The sequence below is a fragment of the Caretta caretta genome, chromosome 1 (assembly GCF_965140235.1).
Source record: "Caretta caretta isolate rCarCar2 chromosome 1, rCarCar1.hap1, whole genome shotgun sequence".
NCBI lineage: Eukaryota > Metazoa > Chordata > Testudines > Cheloniidae > Caretta > Caretta caretta.
Genome location: NC_134206.1, coordinates 240,032,909 through 240,056,042, shown reverse-complemented (window position 1 = coordinate 240,056,042; position 23,134 = coordinate 240,032,909). Strand labels below are relative to the sequence as shown.

Sequence of the window (23,134 nt, the reverse complement as noted above, 5' to 3'; positions counted from 1 at the left end):
TCCAGGGTGGAATGGGGCAGCAGCTTTTAAGTGTTAAGTATTAAGTATTGCTGTTACGTATGTTCACCACTAGAGAGTGTGTTTTTTAATCAGTAGTGAAACCCCAATTACTGTGTGTGTTTTAAAATAATTCTATTTTGATTTTAGATTGGGCTTTTTAATTCATAGTCCCTTGCTTCCAGTTCGAAGGAAGACTCTGGGATTACTGCCCGGATGACATCCGTAGAGGAAATCATCCTCACCGTGTCCAGGCAAAATATGAGCAAAGACTCAGTTACTAGGCCGGGGCTCTTCCTCTGTGGTAATGAGGAATGTCTCTTTCTGCCTAAGGTGATCTGGGAAGAGGTGAAAAGGAAAGGGCAGCTGAATGACCTGGAGAGGTCAGAAACTAAAAAGATGGAGCCAAGCCCCTCTAGCATTCTTATGGGTTCTGGGCTCAAATTTACTCGGAGGAAAGAATGCCATTATTGAATCACCATTACCACTTCCTTACAGCTGTGGGTCTCCCATCCAGAATAATCAGTTTCAGTTCTGCTTAGTTAATGAGATCAGACCATAGGATCAGTGACTAAAGCATATCTGACAAGTAATGTTATGATGTAAATGTCAAAGTTCAGCGTGTAGTACTTAGCTTAAACCCCTGTTCTGTTCTAAGGACTGCTTCTGTAGGCACTCTTATAATAGATGGTAAGCTTTACTGAGCAAGGTTACTCCCTTCTTTGGTGCCATCACAATACAAATAATAAATAATAATAATAATGTCCTGTAGAACTAGAAATAAATCTGAAAAAGCAGATGCAAACATACCTGTTAAGAATGTTACTGAGCTTTGACTCTGTCTCTAATTGCAACAAAATATTTTAGGCCAAATTATCTGCTGAAGTAATTCAGTTGTCTTCAACTGAGTTACCCAAACAGAGAACTGGGCCTTTATGTCAGACTCAGGTTAGAGACTGTGTTGATTATTGCTGGCATACAATGCCACAGATGTTGGAGTGCATTGTAAGAGACTCAGATAAATAAGATACCAATTTTATATACACTTATTCTTTCCTCCTTCCCTACCTTTTTCCTCCTTTTCACTAACATTCATAAAACCTTCCTGTGCAGAGGTTTGCAACTCTGCCACAACCATGTCATTTCCCCTATTGAATTGTATGGGGTCTGTGACCGTAAACCTGCCCTAACATCCACTGATAAGATTTCTCACTCCGAAGATCAACTGAGAAGAATATAAAATTATCATGAAAAAAATACAGGCCATATGTTCTGAAATGAATAACCCAGAGTCATGGTTTGTGTGCAGTTACTGAGATGAATCCCAACATAGTGGTGATCTCTGTGTTAGCCATCCTGAGCATTCTCCTGATTGGACTGCTGCTTGTGACTCTTGTTGTACTCAGGCGGAAACATCTGCAAATGGCCAGGTAGGTCCAGTCTTATTCTAAGTCCAGGAAGCTTTAAAAGAATGGATAAAATATAATATTGGGTTTTGCTTGTATGGCACATGGTACCCACTGTGCTCACTTGGTGTTTGAGATGTCTGTAAACATAGTACCTCTGAAGATTCCCTGTTCTCCGCTGTTTTTTAGGAGTACAACTACTACTTGCTTTATCCCTTAGCTATTCTTACTGTTGGATGGAGTTATTAGCCTCAACCTCTGTCTTAATTTGGAGCTGTGTAGGGTTTGGTAAATTGCAAATTCAAGCCATTTTTAAGGGCTGATTGTCTAAGCAGTCATATTCTCTCGAGTCATTTGATTGTTCAGATTTACTGAATATTAAATGAAATATGAGATGGTTTTAAGACAGGTAAAGATGAATGGTTAATAGAATCCTTAAGATCATCCAGGTTATTTTGCAAAATCATTTAAATTGCTGGGAACACAAAATTTGCTATGCCAGATCAGATAACTAATCCATCAAGACCAGTCTCTCAGTGCCCAGTATTTGTTCCTTCAGACAGAAGAAAGGCACCTTTTCCCCTCCCTCCAAGTACTGCTCTTTACATATGATGCAGTTCCTTCATACACCTGCAGCAGCCATCCTATGCCCTGAAGAATGAGATTTGATTTCCTTTATCTAGTGTTGTAGCTCACAGTTCACCTCTTGTCTGAGTTATATCCTTGACTGGCTAGCTAAACTGGGTGGCTAATCACCCAGATCCTCTGTATGTAGTTCTGTGACCGGAAGGTTTGCAGGTCTGAGCCTTGGGAGTCTCCGTTCTCTTATAATCCAGAACCATAATGTGTGTGTGAAATAATACATTTAAATTGAATTTTTCCTTCGAAGTCAGAAAATCAAGTAATGTCACTTCAGAGGGTCACTTTAAAGAACTTGCTCGCTGATTACACAACAGATTGTTGCATTTCATGCATCACGTCTTTGCTATATACTCCATGCAAATGAATTTACCCCATCACCTAGATTTTCATAGGACCCCTTTCAATGCATTGTTTGTTACTTTTGCATATAGCTGGTTCTGTGAAAACCCAGATTCTTTTCCCTAGTTAACTATCATGCACGCAGCCCATGGCTATTTCTTTCTCATTTTCTCTACCACAAGAGGAATTTAAAAAAAAACAGAACTATACACTTGCATGTAATCATTTTTAAAGCAAACAAGCAAAAATACTGAACATTCGGTTTTTCATTTGATGTTGAGAAGGTCAAAGGTTGGTTTTGTGGTTAAAGCACTGGAATAAAGACTCCAGTCCTGGCCTTGCCACACATTGCCTATGTGGTATTAGGCAAGTCATTTAAACACTATGCCTCAATTTCTCCATTGGTGAAATGGGGATAATGCTTCCTTACCTCCTAGGGGTGATGTAAGGACAAATACAGTATACTCCTGATTATTTAAAGAGCATGGGGGACACAGATTTTATTCAGATAATTGAGAGGACAGGAGCCATTCAGCGGTGGGATGGCCTCCCCCACAGCCAGGGTCTCGTCATCCTCCTTGAGCTCCTGGCTCAGGGGCTCTGCTCTGCCCTGATCACTCACTTCAGTGACCGCGGGGCTGCAGAGGGCTCCCTCCACTGCCGCAGGAGCAAATCAGCAGTAGGGTGATTCATTATCCTCCGCCTCACAGTCCTTGCTGGGGGTCTCTGCTCTATTATCCAAACCTCCACATTATCCAGATCCCTTCCTTGTCCCCCTGCATGAGATACATGCTTCAGGGGGCATGTGTGTCATACTGGGGGGACAAGGAAGGAATTCGGATAATGCAGAGGCTCCGACAATAGGATTTCATATGAACAGGAGAATACTGCACTTGGCAGGTGCTCTGAAACTATGGAGATTGGTGCCATGTACATCCCTAGACAGAAATCAATTTTGACAACTTTTTTCTCATCTTATTCTTGAGGCAGAATATTAGGAAGCTTGATCTCAGGAGATGGTGAGCACCCACTACTTCTAAAGGGTCGCATCCAGACATGGCTTACGATGGTGCAGATCCACTGACTTCAGTTGAGCTTCACCCAGCAAGTTCAGCCCTTGCTTCAGTGGGAGGCCTGGATACACACCACCTTTTAGAATCAGGCTCTTAATGATCTGTATTAGGGCAACACCGCTGACAAAATCAACAAGCATTATGTTTGTCCAGCAATAATAACCTTGAACTCAATGGTCTTCCTGAAACAGGGAGTGTGGGGCTGGAACCTTTGTCAATTTTGCTTCATTGGAGAGAGATGGAAAACTTCCATATAACTGGTGAGTTAAATACTGCTACCTCCATGCTTCCCCTCCCCGCATTCCTTTTCTCACGAGCTACCTTCGTTGGCAAGTCTGACTTTTATGTTCTTATGTTTTTGTTATATGATCACTAGTGCATTTAACATGAAGTAAAGCTAGCTTATTTTTGGTTTTGTTTTGTCTTTTATTTGACTGAATGGTGGCCCAGGACCATGTCTTTTGTCATAAACTATTTTTTAGTAGGAAATGAGGATGCACAACATATTCCAACTGGGCTAGATGCATTTTTTTTTCTTTCCCTTACACACATTCTGTATATTTCCTAAAATAACAAAGCGGTAGAGGGCTGATCTATAAATCCATTAGCAGCTCTATGGAGATGTATTAATGTCAAGCAGTGAGGCTGCTCTTAATAGATCATCAGCTAACAATTCTGTTCACAGAAATACAAGCCCCAGTGCCATTAGTTATTTTTCCTTTGTATTTGGAACAAGGCCAAGCTAGCTCAAATCGCCCTTGCAACTTTGTGCTCAGTGTTGCTGGGGTGTTTGGAAGCAAAACACACCCAGTCAGGTCTGGAAAACCATCTGCAGAAACAGCAGGCATTGATTAGTTACTCCATTCCATCAATAGTTCCATCACTCCCTGAGAGGTGTTAGAGCAAATAAATCCACCCTATTAGCTTCCATCGAGGCAAAATGGGCCCTAGTGATTTCCCTATTGTCTGCTGATGTTGTGATTCTTGTTCATGTTCCTGATAGTTCAGTGGTGCTGCTAACTGACTTGTTTACTGTTTTGGGAAGTTATTGTCAGCAACCCCAAAAAAGCCAAACATGAGTAGCTTCCAAAGCTGGCCAAAATACAGTGTTCAAAAAATGCCACCAAACTCCATAGGGAAAAGAAACTAAGTGCTTCAGTTTTTCCACTCGTGGTTCAGTTTTGTTGAATGTGAACGGGGTTGGAATGAGGAATTGGTGGACCTGGAACTGTTTCTATGATCTCACGGGGTGTAGGCTGCCAGCAAGGATGGGATTAAATGGATTGCTACTGCACCAAAACAAGCCTTTTGCTAATAAGCACACAAACTGAACTAACAATCCCAGCACAGCCTGTCAATACCTAACAGTGCTGCTAATTAACTACATATTGAACAAGCTTCACTTGCTTGGTGTAGCTTTAATAGCAGCCAGCCATACTGAGTACATGCTAATCTCCTTCTCAGCTTCTCTTATTTGGAATATGTTAATTGCAGCCCAGGCAGAAGCTCAAACACTCCTGTAAATTAAAAATTCACACTGGAATCAAATTACTAAAATAGCAACAGACATTAAAAACAGAAAGGGCTTTTGGGGGGAGAATTCATTGTTAGATTTGCATGAGTAAGTGTGACCATTCTTGTTGCTTGAGTTATCATCTGCATGAATTCTCAAAGATTATACCTGTTTAGTATTTGACCAGTTTAAGGCAATGGGGCCAAATCTTGAGGTCCTCACTTCAGTGCGAGTTTTGCCTGAAATGGTCACTATAAACAAAGATAGGAATTCCAATCATATTAGCTTGTGGTTTGATGGACACTTGTCCTGTTTGATATCAGAGGATGAAAGGAAACATCGACTAGACTGTTCCGTCTGCCTCTGTGGGCAGATGGGATGAAGACCTGCAAATCCCCGACCCTGGGGATGTGGAAGGGAAGAGGGTTGCCTTAGCAACAACATCTGCTCCTACTCCCAGGCCCTGTGGAAGGCCCTCTGTGAAAATAGAGGCTTGCTTGTGAAGAGACCCACTTTGTCCCCACACCAGTCCCACAGGGATTCCTCTCAACTATTAAGGATTAAGGACCTGATCTTATAAACACATAAGCACATGCTTAATTTTAAGCAAGTATGTAGTCTTCATGTCAGTGGTATTGCTCATGTGCTTAGAGTAAATTATGTGCTTAAGTGTTTGCAAGATTGGTGCCTAAACTAGTGTTAACTTTACTGCTCTCCCAGTCCATGCTTCATAGCTGCCTGGAGGATGGGTTGTATGGGCAGCATCACCAGGTGAGTTCTGGGCAGCATGTTTCCCTGGCCCCCAGGCAGACTTGTATCTGACAGACACACACACACCCCCATCTGTAAAAATCGCTCTAGATTTTGGGCCCAACAAACTCTCCAGCACCCTTTATTTGCTGCAGCAGCAACAACAAAAAGTAAGATATTTCCTGGAGTTTCCACTTCCCTATGTGGGGTTTTCCTGTGTAGTGTCTCATAGAATATCAGAGTTGGAAAGGACCTCAGGAGATCATCTAATCCAACCCCCTACTCAAAGCAGGACCAATCCCCAATTTTTTTTTGCCTCAAATCCCTAAATGGCCCCTTCAAGGATTAAACTCACAACCCAAGGTTTAGCAGGCCAATGCTCAAACCACTGAGCTATCCCTCCCCCCAGACTGGATGATTTGGGTTAGGGTCACTTACGGCAGACACAGCTTGATTTTCACTCTCTCTCTGGTGTGCACACATGCACACTCTTGCTCAAACACACACACATGCCCCAGCTCACGAAAGCTTATGCTCAAATAAATTTGTTAGTCTCTAAGGTGCCACAAGTCCTCCTTTTCTTCTTACCACAGACAAAGGCAGTGTCCATTCTTTGTTCCTGTTTTAGAGTAGTCAGGCATAGGTCAGCAGTATTACTTCTGGGAATTGCCAGACATTCATGATAAGCCAAATCACAAAATTCTTACTCAGTTCAAGCTCCCATTGATTGAATGAGTGCAGAATCTATCAGTTTCATTAAGAGTTAATGTTTGCAATGTACTTTGATTATACAAGACCAAATTCTACTAAGTGCTGTAAAGCCAGAGTAACTCCTGTATTAACTGAGTTTCTTTGGATTTACACCTGTGTAAGTCAGAGCAAAATTTGGTCCATAACACACAAATATAAATGTAAAGGGTTATTTTGTATCTAAAACTTATGTTTAATAGTAGTGAAATCTGCCATAAATAATTACCCACAGAAACAACAGAAATAAACTGAGTTTAGCAAAGGAACAAATAGAACTTTGCTGGAAACCATTGAGGAATAATGTATGGTGACTATTTAAGACTTGGTATTGCCTATTAGTGGTATTGCCTTTGCAGTTTCAAGGTCATTTGCAGAAATCTAACTCAACAGGACTGAGAAGGTATATGGACCTGATCCCTTGACACTCACACACATATTCCCACTGAAGCCAATGGGACTACTTGCCAGAACAAGTTTTGCAAATTCGGGCTATATAATAGCTATATTTAGCTGAAAATGAAATGTAACTCCCTTGAAATACCCTAAATACTGTAAACTAGAGCAATATAAATGATGACAAAGTTGCGGGTGAGATTTTAAAGGCACCTTAGTGACTTTAGGCACTGCTGAAAATCCCACCCTGAGTTCACATGGAGCATCTTTACCTGGCACCATTACATCCATTAACATTGCTTTAAAATATTGGGCTTAAATCTACACTGCCTTGCACTCTGTGTAGTTATTTGCACTACTGTAAAATGCTCCCATCCAGTTGTGTATAATTTTACACTCACTTTGAACAGGTATAAATTACTACACAAGCTGCAGGATCATGGAGTACCAGTGCCATGGAATCTAATAATTTTCACGTTTAACAGAGTAACAGGAATTTTTTATCCTATTAACTAACCTCTATTATGCAATTGACTGAGCTCCTGAGTTTAGTTTGTCTTACTAACTCTCCTCACTTTTTTTTCATCTTTATATATGTTATCTATTAATGCTCACAGGCGTAGAAGTGTATTTGCTTTCCTAACTCTGCTACCCTCATGCCTCTGGACTGATTATCTTTTGGCATTTTATATTAATCCTTGGTAAGTGATTTTACTTGTTTTTCCCTATGCAATAGCTAAACCATATTAATTTCCCACTACATGAAAAATGTGTTCTTTTGTTTTCAAATGGTTGGAAGTTCTTGAAGTTACAATAATTTTCATGTGCTGAAATATGGACTGGAGAGTGTGTGTGTGTCAAAATACATGCTATTTGCTTCACATTTTGCTTGTTTATGCTCCTACCCATTTTGTTACTTAAAAAGAAAAATTTTGTAGACGTCACTCTCACACACTTCATTATTGTCCCTATGCAACTTTTATGACTTTATTACAAACCCCCTTGTAACTTTTGCTTCATCCACTTGCTGATTGCCTGATGATGCTTTCTGCTGCTGTCTCCTCTTACTAATTGCTTGGTGTTAGCTCACCTGTCTAAATCCAAAACAAACCATTTGTTTTTAAAGGTGCAATCTTTCTCCACCAAAGTCAATAGGCATTTTGCTGTTGGGAGCAAAAACTGGCCCAGAATTTGTACAGCAAATGCTTTGAGCTAGCTCTCCCCAACCATAATAAATGGGTCACACTTGAAATTAAGGTTCCATTTATAAAGGATTAATAAATGATTGATGTTTTGATAAATAGCTAATCAATTGATTTAGATCCAAAGGCTTCTTACAACCCTGGCTTATAATCCTCTCCAACATCTTTAATTGCTGTGTTTATAAACAGCCATAACATGGACCACCCATGTCTGTAGCTTGCTTATACCATATAAAATCATAAATGAAATCTTAATATATGTATGACCAAGAAGTTTTTACTTAATGGGAGGGAGTTTGTGCCCCTCTAGATCTGAAATCAAAGTGATGCCTCTCCTGTTTGGTACTAAAATCAAGAGAATGGCTCTCTCTCGCTGTTGCCAAAATCTTTTACCAGGATGGTAGCAGTATTCGTGTGGAGCGGCAGTGCCCAGTTAAGTTAGTCAGAGGAATATACTATACAAGGATTGTGGAGACGAAGTATCATCTCTGGTTTTGTTGCATATTTAAAAACACTCATCTAAATTGGGATTGGATCCAGATAAAGTAAACTTTTTGATTACTAGAGAAAGGGGAAGCCGATGGGAGTTTTGCCATTGACTTCTATAAGAGCAGGAGCAAAGCCTCCAAAAAGCACTCAGGGCCTGGTACTCCTTTGACCTGCCCCTTGTGTCAGGGCGCTGGAACAAGTTGTATAGTGGGGGTGCTCAGAGTCATTGAACCAAACTGTAAGCCAGGGTGTGTGGCAGCACCCTCCGCACCCCTAGTCCCAGCACCTATGCTTTGTGTAGTCATTTATACAAGTCCAAAGTGGATATAACATGATATCGAATCAGGATAATAGTATTCTACACCCATGCTGCACTGTGTAAATTACCACACAAGGTGCGGCACTGTGGTGAATCTGGCCTTCAGAGTGTTAGATTGTTTTTTACTAAGCCTATGATAAGCCTATAATGTAAATGGAATATCAGCATGAAATGAAATCTGTTGTTTCAAGCGTCCTCGTTTTACATGCAATTTGGTTATGACATTTTGTGAATACTCAGCAGCCATTGCAATGTAAAGTAACAAAAGACTCTTGAGATTCTGAAAGCTTAATGAATGTTTTCTGTTTGTCTCATGGGGTATTGATGTCAATCATCTGTTTTATGTGCCTATTGAAGTGTTCCTTGGAGATTTCCTAGAAGCACTCCCATCATGGCAGCACTTAATATTTTTCTTTTTTAATTAATCCTATATGCCAATCTTTCAGATTTACCCTAGTCACAAGGGATAACAAAAGTTGTATTTCGATAGCCTGGATGAATTCATTTTTAAGACTTCTTTGGCAAAACTACCATTAAGGTGTAAAATAAATGTTTCAGGGGTATGGGTATGGGTATAGTCAAGGTGCACACATGTCAGTGTCTAAATAGCAAAAAGTTATTTCAAGTTAGATAGATAATGGTATATATTGTATTACATAGTAATTGTTCCACACCGGTGTAGAAATGTTATTGGCATAGCTATGTTAACTCTGCAGACGCATCATCTGTTATGAATGAAAATAGATTGTTACAATACAACAAGAAGGTACTGGGCCAGAGTAGAAGCTGATGTAGTAGGAGCTGATCTAGAAACTTTTCTTGAGAGGGAATTATTTAGAAAGAAAACAAGCAGTTTTTGCTTCATTCTTTTTTGTTGTTGTTGTTTTGTTTTATGAAAAAAATCAGAACAGTTTTTTAGAAACCTGTTTAAAACTTTTGTTCATTTCCAAAAAATATGTTTTGACTTTTTGGGGTGTTTCCCCCTTCCTCTTATCCTTTTTTGCTTTTGAAACCTCCCCCCCCCCCCCCCCACACACACTTTTAATACCTCTGGAGATGAAAGGAGGGAAAACTTAAATTTTCTTTTTTCAATTTCCTCTGTATTTTTCCTTGCTATTTCAAAACATTTTTTGAAAATATCAAAATATTATTGTTGTTTTTTTAAAAAAGCATTTTGAATTTGTTTTTTAAAAAAATGAAAAAAATCAAAATATTTTTCCCTGAAAAATTTAGTTTTCCCATTTTGGGATTTTAAAAAAATCTAATTTCAACCAATCTTAGCTAGTGTGAACTGGTTTAGCCAAGAGTATCTAGCAATCACTTGATTATGACCATGAAATAAAAAAGTTTTAACTTTATTATAGCAGGACATGCTTAAGGGCAGATATCACTAAAGGCCCAGAAAAAGTATTTAACACTTCTGAGGGGCCTTTTAGGAAGCAAAAATTTGTTCAAGCTGTCTGATTGTCTTAGCAAACATGATCAATAGTTCTTAGAAACTGTAGATAAATTAATTCAGAATGTGCTCATTTGCACATGTAATTTAACTGGTTAACATTGTTCCAGCGAGACAAGCTTTCTTACACAGAGTTCTTCTTCAGGTCTTCCTTAGTGTAGTGAATCATCACATATTAGAACTGTTTTCAGACAGACTTGAGCCAGGGCTCCTTGTCTGGAACAATATGTAAGGTATGATGGTGGTTAGTATACTGCACTTTTTATTTCTGTTCTTAAATATTACCTTGCTTAACTCATTCATTTCCTACTCCTGTTGAAATCTGTGGGATATTTGCCATTGCCTTCATTGTGGAAGTAGAGGATCATTCCTCATTCTGATTATGTGGTGTATGTGAAATGCCATGTACAGGCTAGAATTTCTTCGCCTCATGTGTGTTTCGAAAGGGTTGCCAGGGGCTGCCAATCCTTGCACACCTGTGTAGGCCTAGGTATAGTCTCAGTCCTTGTGTTTCTTTCATCTGTGTGGTGACACTAGCTTTCCTAGAGGAGATAGGATCAGGTGAGGCAGGGACAGAGCTGAAGTGACTGAATCATAGAATATCAGGGTTGGAAGGGACCTCAGGAGGTCATCTAGTCCAACCCCCTGCTCAAAGCAGAACCGATCCCCAAATAAATCATCCCAGCCAGGGCTTTGTCAAGCCTGACCTGAAAAACTTCTAGGGAAGGAGATTCCACCACCTCCCTACGTACACATTCCAGTGTTTCACCACCCTCGTAGTGAAAAAGTTTTTCCTAATATCCAACCTAAATCTCCCCCACTGCGACTTGAGACCATTACTCCTTGTTCTGTCATCTGCTACCACTGAGAACAGTCTAGAGCCATCCTCTTTGGAACCCCCTTTCAGGTAGTTGAAAGCAGCTATCAAATCCCCCCTCATTCTTCTCTTCTGAAGACTAAACATCCCCAGTTCCCTCAGCCTCTCCTCATAAGTCATGTGTTCCAGACCCCTAATCATTTTTGTTGCCCTCCGCTGGACTCTTTCCAATTTTTCCACATCCTTCTTGTAGTGTGGGGCCCAAAACTGGACACAGTACTCCAGATGAGGCCTCACCAATGTCGAATAGAGGGGAACGATCACGTCCCTCGATCTGCTAGCAATGCCCCTACTTATACATCCCAAAATGCCATTGGCCTTCTTGGCAACAAGGGCACACTGTTGACTCATATCCAACTTCTCGTCCACTGTAACCCCTAGGTCCTTTTCTGCAGAACTGCTGCCGAGCCATTCGGTCCCTAGTCTGTAGCGGTGCATTGGATTCTTCCGTCCTAGGTGCAGGACTCTGCACTTGTCCTTGTTGAACCTCATCAGATTTCTTTTGGCCCAATCCTCCAATTTGTCTAGGTCCCTCTGTATCCTATCCCTACCCTCCAGCGTATCTACCACTCTTTCCAGTTTAGTGTCATCTGCAAACTTGCTGAGGGTTCAATCCACACCATCCTCCAGATCATTTATGAAGATATTGAACAAAACCGGCCCCAGGACCAACCCCTGGGACACTCCGCTTGATACCGGCTGCCAACTAGACATGGAGCCATTGATCACTACCCGTTGAGCCCGACAATCTAGCCAGCTTTCTATCCACCTTATAGTCCATTCATCCAGCCCATACTTCTTTAACTTGCCGACAAGAATACTGTGGGAGACCGTGTCGAAAGCTTTGCTAAAGTCATGGAACAACACGTCCACTGCTTTCCCTTCATCCACAGAGCCAGTTATTTCATCATAGAAGGCAATTAGATTAGTCAGGCATGACTTGCCCTTGGTGAATCCATGCTGAGTGTTCCTGATCATTTTCCTCTCCTCTAAGTGCTTCAGAATTGATTCCTTGAGGACCTGCTCCATGATTTTTCCAGGGACTGAGGTGAGGCTGACTGGCCTGTAGTTCCCAGGATCTTCCTCCTTCCCTTTTTTAAAGATGGGCACTACATTAGCCTGTTTCCAGTCATCTGGGACCTCCCCCGATGGCCATGAGTTTTCAAAGATAATGGCCAATGGCTCTGCAATCACATCCGCCAACTCCTTTAGCACTCTCGGATGCAACGCACCCGGCCCCATGGACTTGTGCTCGTCCAGCTTTTCTAAATAGTCCCGAACCACTTCTTTCTCCACGGAGGGCTGGTCACCTCCTCCCCATGCTGTGCTGCCCAGTGCAGTAGTCTGGGAGCTGACCTTGTTAGTGAAGACAGAGGCAAAAAAGCATTGAGTACATTAGCTTTTTCCACATCCTCTGTCACTAGGTTGCCTCCCTCATTCAGTAAGGGGCCCACACTTTCCTTGACTTTCTTCTTGTTGCTAACATACCTGAAGAAACCCTTCTTGTTACTCTTAACATCTCTTGCTAGCTGCAACTCCAGGTGTGATTTGGCCTTCCTGATTTCACTCCTGCAAGCCCAAGCAATATTTTTATACTCATCCCTGGTCATTTGTTCAATCTTCCACTTCTTGTAAGCTTCTTTTTTGTATTTAAAAGCAGCAAGGATTTCACTGTTAAGCCAAGCTGGTCGCGTGCCATATTTACTATTCTTTCTACGCATTGGGATGGTTTGTCCCTGTAACCTCAATAAGGATTCTTTAAAATACAGCCAGTTCTCCTGGACTCCTTTCTCCCTCATGTTATTCTCCCAGTGGATCTTGCCCATCAGCTCCCTGAGGGAGTCAAAGTCTGCTTTTCTGAAGTCCAGGGTCTGTATTCTGCTGCTCTCCTTTCTTTCTTGTGTCAGGATCCTGAACTCGACCATCTCATGGTCACTGCCTCCCAGGTTCCCATCCACTTTTGCTTCCCCTACTAGTTCTTCCCAGTTTGTGAGCAGCAGATCAAGAAGAGCTCTGCCCCTAGTTGGTTCCTCCAGCACTTGCACCAGGAAATTGTCCCCTACATTTTCCAAAAACTGCCTGGATTGCCTGTGCACCGCTGTATTGCTCTCCCAGCAGATATCAGGATGATTGAAGTCTCCCATGAGAACCAGGGCCTGCGATCTAGTAACTTCTGCGAGTTGCCAGAAGAAAGCCTCGTCCACCTCATCCCCCTGGTCTGGTGGTCTATAGTAGACTCCCACCACGACATCACCCTTGTTGCTCACACTTCTAAACTTAATCCAGAGACTCTCAGGTTTTTCTGCAGTTTCATACTTGAGCTCTGAGCAGTCATACTGCTCCCTTACATACAGTGCAACTCCCCCACCTTTTCTGCCCTTTCTGTCCTTCCTGAACAGCTTATATCCATCCATGACGTACTCCAGTCATGTGAGTTATCACACCAAGTCTCTGTTATTCCAATCACATCATAATTCCTTGACTGTGCCAGGACTTCCAGTTCTCCCTGCTCGTTTCCCAGACTTTGTGCATTTGTATATAGGCACCTGAGGTAACCTGCTGATCGCCCCCCTTTCTCAGTATGAGGCAGGAGCCCTCCCCTCTCACGCGCTCCTGCTCATGCCTCCTCCTGGTATCCCACTTCCCCACTTACCTCAGGGCTTTGGTCTCATTCCCCCGGTGAACTTAGTTTAAAGCCCTCCTCACTAGGTTAGCCAGCCTGCTTGCGAAGATGCTCTTCCCTCTCTTCGTTAGGTGGAGCCCGTCTTTGCCTAGCACTCCTTCTTGGAACACCATCCCATGGTCAAAGAATCCAAAGCCTTCTCTCCGACACCACCTGCGTAGCCATTCGTTGACTTCCACGATTCGACGGTCTCTACCCAGGCCTTTTCCTTCCACGGGGAGGATGGACGAGAACACCACTTGCACCTCAAACTCCTTTATCCTTCTTCCCAGAGCCACATAGTCCGCAGTGATCCGGTCAAGGTCATTCTTGGCAGTATCATTGGTGCCCACGTGAAGAAGCAGGAAGGGCTGATGGGCTTGATGAGTCTCGGCAGTCTCTCCGTCACATCACGAATCTTAGCTCCTGGCAAGCAGCAGACTTCTCGGTTTTCCCGGTCGGGGCGGCAGATAGATGACTCAGTTCCCCTGAGGAGAGAGTCCCCGAACACCACCACCTGCCTCCTTCTCTTGGGAGCGGTGGTCGTGGAACCCCCAACCCTAGGAGAGTGCATCCCATGCCTTCCAATCGGTGGAGTCTCCTTCTGCTCCCTTCCCTCAGACATATCATCTGGTCCACTCTCCGCATTAGTACCTATGGAGAGAACATGAAAATGGTTACTTACCTGTATCTGCCCTGCTGGTTGTTCCCCTTTTTTCTTCTAGACTGCTAGGGAACTTTATGCTGCAATTTATAAAGGGATGTAGCAGGCTAATTTGGCTTGCATTTCTGGAGGGATTATGCCAGGCTCAGGAAGAAGGGGTGACATTTGGGCCCTTTGAAGTCGGTTAAAAAATTCCCATTGACTTCAGTATAATCAGGATTTCACCCAAGGTCTCTGAACATGGTTTCCTGTGTGCAGTCTCTCCTTCTCCAAAATGCAGGCAGTGCCTTAACACCATAGGGTAAAATCCGTAGGGAGTTTTGCCATTGGCTTCAAAGAGGTCAGCTTTCCACCCACACTCCTGACTTACGTATTAAGGCAATCATAAAACCTATACATTCAATTCAGATGGAAACAAGTTCAATTTTGACAGTGGGACTAATTTTTAATCAAGTCCAGATGATGAGTTATACTGAAAAAAGCTGTGTTTGTTTGCCTTACAGGAGTAAAAATGGATTAAAGAAGAGGAAGCTGACCAAGTATGTGACTTTTTGATATTTAAATAATGTTTTAAAAAAATTAATAGTCACATTAGACTGAACAATAATTTTTATGATTATAGGCAATATGGTGTTATGGTTGCAGAGATAAATATTCTTCATTCTGGTAAATACCTCCAGAGAGAGATTGTATCAAGAGATGTCTGGAAGCACATGGCAAGAGATAATTACACTAAATCAGCGGTTCTCAAACTGTGGGTCAGGACCCTATTTTAATGGGGTCGCCAGGGCTGGCTTAGACTTGCTGGGGCTCGGGGCTGAGCCGAAGCCTGAGGGATTCAGCCCTGGGCAGCGGGCTCAGGCTACAGGCCTCCAGGCTGGGGATGAAGCCCTTTTGGGCTTTGGCTTTGACCCCTTCCCCACCCAGGGCAGTGGGGCTCGGGCTTTGGCTCTGGCTCCCGCACCCGGGGGAATCAGGCAGGAATCAGGCGGACTCAGGCTTCAGTCCTCCCTCCTGGGGCCGCATAGTAATTTGTGTTGTCAGAAGGGGGGTGGGGTCACAGCGCAATGAAGTTTGAGAACCCCGGCACTAAATCAAGAGTACCCTGTGTTTTGTTGTATCTTTTCAACAGCTAGGTTGTGGTAAAAGAGCTCCTGACTGATAGAAAATTAACCACTGGGGAAAGATCAGTTATGCTAAATTAGAAATTCCAACAGGGCCTTTCCTCATTTAAAAATGAAAAACTGAAAAACTGGAACGGATCTGTTTGTACTGCAGTTTCCTTCTTGATGTCAGGCTCTGATGGCAGTTGCTGTTGTGTATTAGATCATTAATGTTAAATAGGTAAAGAGAAGTAATTATCTGGAGATAAAAGACAGTTCCTTGGTGGCATATTGCTTCAAGTACATGAACGGATTATTGTGTACATGCTTCAGTATTTTGTAAATTAAAACATGATAATTACGCGAGGGAAACTGCTTGTATTTCATTATTTAAGGTGTTAATCTAATGACTAATTCTTTAGCCTGAACTCGGGGCCTGATCCTCAGCTGGGGTAAACAGGCATAGCTCCATCAGAGTCAATAAAGCCAGGCCAGTTTATACCAGTTGAAGATCTGGCCCAATATGTTTGTGCTCCATTATCTTCGATGGGCATTGTGCCCACGTATGCTAGAGTAGAATTTGGCTTCTAATGTCAAACATGGCAAACACCTGAACTTCTCAAAGCCAATCGTGAAAATATTTGTTGCTCTGGGGCTGAAATTTTCATATTTTACATCATAGACCTTGTCTGACCCAAATTCAGGCCTGTGTGTGGATGGACCCACCAATGAAACCTATTAATGGCTTGTGTGATTATGGTGCACATGAAATTTAAATGTGTGTGTTTACCAGATAGTTCCCCCTTTATGAAAGGGATTTTTACGTCACTAAGTCAGTTCAAGTGAGCGGCTTTTGCTGCCATCCAGGAATTAGTGCCCATGTATTGTAATTAGAGATGACCAGAACATAAACCCTGGATGTGACCATCTGAACTCTGATGGGACTTAGAATCGGGATCCAAATCTGGCATCCCACGCTCATTTTTAATTGAAATGGAGATTTCAATCAGAGCTATAACTAGAGGGTCCCCTTTGAGACAGTTTGATTTGAAGGGTCAAGAGTTGGTAGCTCTCCTGACTCTCCATTCTATGTTCCATTGCCAGTGGGCCAAATCCTGCATCCTAAATCAGGCAAAATTCAAACTGAAACCAATGGGAATTTTGCCTCAAGATGGACTGCAGAATTTAGCTTCATGACGTGGGTAGATCTATCCTATTAGCCGCAGTTGCCCACATGGCTACAATACAGTACATGTAATCACAGGTAAATGATTCATCGGACAGTATGTGTCACATTTCAGGTACACAAGCTTCCATCTTTTGCAAGCTCTGTCCCAGGTATAATTACGTAGTAGAATACAATGTTAAAAATAGAGATTAGTGAATTGTTAGTACTCAAAAACAAAACAAACCTATTTAAGAAATTAATTTCTTTTCTGTGTGTTTTTGAAAAGCCCTGTCCAGCTGGATGACTTTGATGGCTACATCAAGGATATGGCCAAAGATTCAGATTATAAATTTTCTCTGCAATTTGAGGTATGTATATGGAGATGACAGCTCCTAGCTGCCTCTCCCAAATTGGACGACTATTTATGCCAAACTGCAAGAACCTGATGGGTGGTATGAGTGTGGCATTCAGACTCACACGTCTGTTGTAGCATAGACCAGGTGGCAGCCTAAGTTGACTGCAATGCATTTTTAAAATGAAAAACGGCACTGGTGACAACCAAATCTTCTGAAACAAAGGGACAGTTTACTGGGAAGACATGGTCTTGTCTGACTAGTTTATTTCCCCAGTGCTAAAAATGCAAGATTGTCAAGTGAAGACAAAAGGGAACAACAAACATTGGGTGGAATCTTGGATCTGTTGATCATAGTAGCAAAACTCCATTTGACTTGATAGGGTTAGGATTCCACCCACTGTTGTCTCAGGTGGCACACATTGTCTCCATCTCATTTATGATCATATGTTACAGAATATTTTAGATTGATTATTTAAGGTAATGAATAGTAATTATATAAATCTCAGGATCAAAAGCAGCTGAGAGTTGTCGGTAATTGAGGAAACGTTACTGAAATCTAGCTCAGATGGTGACACCATCTGATAGCTGTTCAGTGGCCTATGTAGAATGAGTTTGGTAGGTCAGAACAAAATCATCAGAATAGGTGACAGTAACTGACAAACCTACTGACAGTCTCATCAGGGTAGCCAAAAGTTGAATGGGCATGGAGACCAGACTTCCCTCCCCACTCTTAGAAGTGGTCGCCCAGGTATGAGCCAAATGATGAGGTATTACAAGGAAACTTGCTGTATCTGTAGTGTCCATAAATAAAGTGCTTTGGAGTCCAGGGCTGTCAGAAGCATTATTCACAAACCATTAATTTTCAGGTGTTAGTCAATTTAATGGCAACATTTTCCCTTCTGACATATACAGGAGCTAAAACTGATTGGGCTTGACATACCCCATTTTGCTGCTGACCTTCCCATGAATCGATGTAAAAATCGCTATACAAATATCCTCCCATGTAAGTACAATAGATGCAGACTCCTGCGAGGGTCCCTCGGGGGGTGTGGGGGGAGAAGAGTTTTAATTGTGGAATTGATGCAGGTTTTCCAGCAGGTAAAAGCTTGTTTTAAAAGAAATAGGTCTCTCTTCGTTTTGAAAGGATGAAACTCTGTGTTTTGTATTTGTCATGATTGAAAATAGTAGGTCATTCCTACTGCTGAGCAGCCTTCTTCGTTTTTTCTCATGATTTTAATGAGATTCAAAGAGACCCGACAGTGAAGCCTCTTGAAGGCAGGAGTGTGCAGCATTAATGAAGCCGTATCCATGCAGCAGGAACTGGGCAGTACTTATTAGAATGGAATGCTGGCCCTCTACAGTTTTGCCTTTGTTATGCTGGAGAGTGTGTAATTGTGTTTCAGGATTTTAAGAGATTATTTAAAACCTCCCACAGTTTGCTCAAGCTACCCCCTTTCTTTCCCCCTCCCCTCCTTCTTTTTGTAGATGACTTTAGCCGCGTCAGATTAGTTTCGATGAATGAAGAAGAAGGTTCAGACTACATTAATGCCAACTATATTCCTGTAAGTGGTAAGACTCAAATCAACCTGAGGCTTAATGTTCTTAGTAGGGAAATATCACACAGGCAGTGAAAAGAGTGAAAACTCCTAGCAATTTGGTGACTTTAAAAAAAAAATTATCGCAATTTCACTAATTTTGCCTTCAGTGAACAGCACTTTTCATCAGCCAATAAACCTGTTTTGTGCACATTTTGCCACAGCAACTTTGAAAGTTGTGTGCATCCTGTTACAGATGGGAGGAAATTGGCTGGGGACACGGATGAAAAGTTTAAACTCTGCACTGCAATTCTCAAACAGCTAAAGGGTTTTTTTCCAATATTTTAATCTATGTGGAATAAAGGCAGTGAACCAGAGATACAGGTATAGTAAAAATGCACAGAGAACAAGCCAGGGCATGGTGTGCAAACATAGCTTCTATTTGCACTACCCTGATCTTGGCATTGTTCTGTTCACGCCTTCTTCCTTGCGCGGTTTAGAGCCGCTGTCTAACAGCTCATAGCAATTCTGCTATAGTTTTAGGACAGGAAGTAAAGAATGCTGTATTCGGCTGTAACCGTATGGGATATGTAGGGAGGCAGAATGTAATTTTGTACATGAGAATTTGGCCAGGATGCTGGGAAGAGTTCCCTGCTGTTATGAAGTGTGTTGTGGCATCTTTAATGACTACAAATGGTGGGCACATCTGTGTTCTAGTTCTCCACTGAAACAGCACAGTGGCCCATAGCTTCATGCTAGGGACTTGGTTCAGTACTGACTAAAATGGGAAGAGAATCACTGAATCAATATCCGCACTTCGTGCGTCACTTTGGAAGTCTCCCATCCAAACACTGACAAAGCACTGACCTTACTTAGCTTCTGAGATCTGACAAGATCACAGAACTAAGTGATAAGGCCAGGCAGGCTCTTTCTTTCTTTTCTTCATTAAATATCGATTATGTGTACATTTGATGCTCAGTCAGAAAACTAGAATGACAATTTTATAGCATCCAGTTATATAGCATCCATGGATATGGATATAGATATAGATAGATATAGCATCCAGATATGTCTCTTCAGCTTTTGTCAATTCCATGTTTATATTTTAGATATGTTTAATGCTACACACAAAATACACCTTCCAAATACTTTAGATACAACACAGCTATGTTAGTGTTTGGCTTATTTGGATGATCACTCTCCCACTTGGCACCTCATGATAGTTTCATCTCAAACCCTAGTGTTCATGTTGATCCGCTTTCCACTGTCAGTAAAAATGTGATGCATCAGTTATATACACACCCCATATGAAGCAAAATGAAATGTGTTCTGTACTTACAAATTATTATGAGTGTTGAGTTTGAACTGAGTCTTTTACAGATGGCAAATGCTGAAATAGGCTGCCTATGGAAAAGTGCTTCCAAATCATCAGTATTTTAATTACTTGAATGCTGTAGGCTGATACATCCATAGCCTAATTCATGTAGGAACATACTGTGTTTTGAATGTATCTGTCTTTTTTTCCCCCCAACTACTCTGGGTGTTAGATAACTTTCTAAACGTAGTTCTGCTGATAATCTCCTCCTGCGTTCACTGTAAACAGGCAGCCAGGGTCATAGTTAAATCAACCCTTACACCAAGCAAATATGTTAACTAGCAGATGCGGAAATGGCATCTTGTATTATTTACAAAATTACCCTTTTCTACAATAGTGCCCAAAAAAGTATCTACAAATAAAAACAGACAGATTATCAGACAGATAGGGATAGGAATGTATGGGTATAATGTCTCCTAAAGGTACTTCAGGTTTAGTAAATTATAAATATTTGATAATCTTTTAAGAGTTATGACTTTTAGAATAACCTATTACTATTATTTTAGGCCTAAGATTACCAGGTATTTTACTGATTTGGGTCTTGAGCTTGCAAACACTTATCCACATGTTCCTTGTTTAGAGTTGATCTGATTAATCCTTTCCTTTCTATTCTATTATTACATTTAATTCACCACAAGTGCTACTTAATTTATTTGGGGGAAAGGACAAGATAAGGATACATAACTATTGTACTTGTGAATTCACAGCATATTAAATGTATTAAAACTTTGTAAAAAAAAAACAGCCCTGATTTAGTTTTCATTTTTTATGCTGTTTATTTCTTGTACTTCACTAACTTTCAACAGTGAATTTACATTGGTCGGTTTCACTTTTGTCCATACACAGGTTAATTTCCAGGTACTCCTGTAGTATTTGGGACTCAAAATCTCCTTGGAAATATTTTGATTTAAAAAAATAACAGTTTTCACTGAATTAAAAGCAACAAACCAAAAAACTTGATATAGGCTTCTTCATGATAGGAATTACTTTTAAAAAGCTCTTTGAATTTTGGACTTAAACATTCAAAAATGTAACTTTAAAAGCATGTTGTAAATATGCTCCTGAGGAAAATGTATATTCTGAACAGTCTGTGAAATGAAGTATATTAACAAATTGCACCTGTCTCTTAGGGCTACAACTCACCACAGGAATACATTGCAACCCAGGGGCCACTGCCAGAGACAAGGAATGATTTTTGGAAGATGGTTCTCCAGCAAAAATCACAAATCATTGTTATGCTCACTCAGTGTAATGAAAAAAGAAGGGTAGGTAACATAATCCTATGTGCATTTTGCAAGGAAATAAATAATTTTAGTGTCATTAGGTTCCTTTGCATTATTTTTTAACACAAAACAGCAGTATAAGGCAAGCTCTTGAATGCCCTCTGAACCCAAAACTCCTAATGATATCAACAGGAGATCGAGAAGGAGACTCCTGGTCATTTATTGTAAACTCTTCAGTGCAGGGATAGTTCTATTTGTTTGTAGTGTAGCACAATGGGGCCCCTATTTGAATGGAGACCTCTCGGTGCTGCGGTAGCACAAATCATTAATATTAATGATAATAAACAGTAAGTCTAAAGAGCTGGTGCTGAATGGTACCATGAGTAATGGTAGCAAATAGAGCCATAATATTTGAATCCAAATATGAACTTCCTGAAGTTCAGCTGTGTTTGGACCTCAGGTTTGGCTTTGGTCCTATCTTTAGTAGGAAGTTACCCGTTGTAAGAGGCTGACAAGATTTTTATCAAGAGTAAAAGATTCTTACATGACTCAAATTAGACTTTAAAATGGCAGCAATAGGGAGTGGATGGCTCAGGGGACTGTTACTGGTTTGAATCCAGGCTGGCAGCAAATGAAAAATTGTTACTGTCTGATAGCTGTTTGTTGGCATCTCTGAAATTAGTGGTGGTCCCAGCTCAGTTCCTAGTCTACAGGTGTGTATCCACATCACAAAAACTACTAGGACAGTTGCCACCGATTATCCCCCTGCTTGGGAGTTTCAGCAGAGAGGCAGAGAATTGGCTGGGCATGGTGACTGAAGGTGCTGAGAGCCATTGAACCAAACTGTGAACCCTGTATATATGGGATCCACTTCAAGCCAGGGGGTGCAGCAGCAACCCCAGCACCACTAGTTCCAGCACCTACGGACTGAAATAGATTCTTACTCTCCCTTCAGGCCAGCACATTGTTGGGGCAGCCTGGAGGAGCTGCCAGAGCCCATGCTGTACCTCTTGTGTGGATGAATAGAACACTCATTTCCTAAGACTGTTGTTCTGGCACCTTTCAAGAGAACAAAACAATACTAAAATTAAAGATGGCACCAGTGATCTTTTTCTCTTCATTGAAGCGTGCCTCCAAATATCATATTGTTCTCTGTAAATTAGCATTTGACACAACAGGCTCTATTGCATGGTTTCAGTGCAGCCATTATAACAGATGTCAACGTAATAGATATTCTTTCATTAAGCTGAGATAACCAAATCAACACAGTCTTGGCCATGATATTTGTAGCATCCACATTCGCTTCCCAGCTATTTTCTTTGTTAGTTCTAGCCATTTGCACAGATAATACATATATGAATGACATGCAGATGTCAATGGCATTTTAATAATAGGGACACTGTCAATGTGAGAGTTCTGTAAAAATGACAAAGCATTATTTTTCAAAATGGAATGTGAAATACAATAATCAGCTAATACATGTACATTGCTTCTGATCTTGCATATTATAGAATCATAGAAGATTAGGGCTGGAAGAGACCTCAGGAGGTCATCAAGTCCACCCCCATGCTCAAAGCAGGACCAACCCCAACTAAATCATCCCAGCCAGGGCTTTGTCTAGCTGGGCCTTAAACCTCTAAGGAAGGAGATTCCACCACCTCCCTAGGTAATCCATTCCAGTGCTTCACCACCCTCCTAGTGAAATAGTTTTTCCTAAAATATCCAGCCTAGACCTCCCCCACTGCAATTTGAGACCATTACTCCTTGTTCTGTCATCTGCCACCACTGAGAACAGCCTAGCTCCATCCTCTTTGGAACTCCCCTTCAGGTAGTTGAAGGCTGC

General features: G+C 41.5%; 1 protein-coding gene across 6 annotated transcripts in view; it reads left to right on the top strand.

Annotated features, from left to right (window-relative positions):
- The window catches only part of PTPRO (protein tyrosine phosphatase receptor type O), a 209,965-nt gene that overhangs the window by 170,034 nt on the left and 16,797 nt on the right, over positions 1-23,134 (top strand). For 5 of the 6 annotated variants that reach the window (XM_075122144.1, XM_075122133.1, XM_075122129.1 and 2 more), the window contains 8 exons: positions 1,307-1,427; positions 3,649-3,717; positions 7,481-7,564; positions 15,036-15,071; positions 17,090-17,171; positions 18,071-18,161; positions 18,644-18,720; positions 21,199-21,333. In XM_075122144.1, the coding sequence (XP_074978245.1) occupies positions 1,307-1,427; positions 3,649-3,717; positions 7,481-7,564; positions 15,036-15,071; positions 17,090-17,171; positions 18,071-18,161; positions 18,644-18,720; positions 21,199-21,333 (695 nt within the window). The remainder of the gene's footprint in view (positions 1-1,306; positions 1,428-3,648; positions 3,718-7,480; positions 7,565-15,035; positions 15,072-17,089; positions 17,172-18,070; positions 18,162-18,643; positions 18,721-21,198; positions 21,334-23,134) is intronic. The other variant, XM_075122135.1, reaches the window with a different exon arrangement.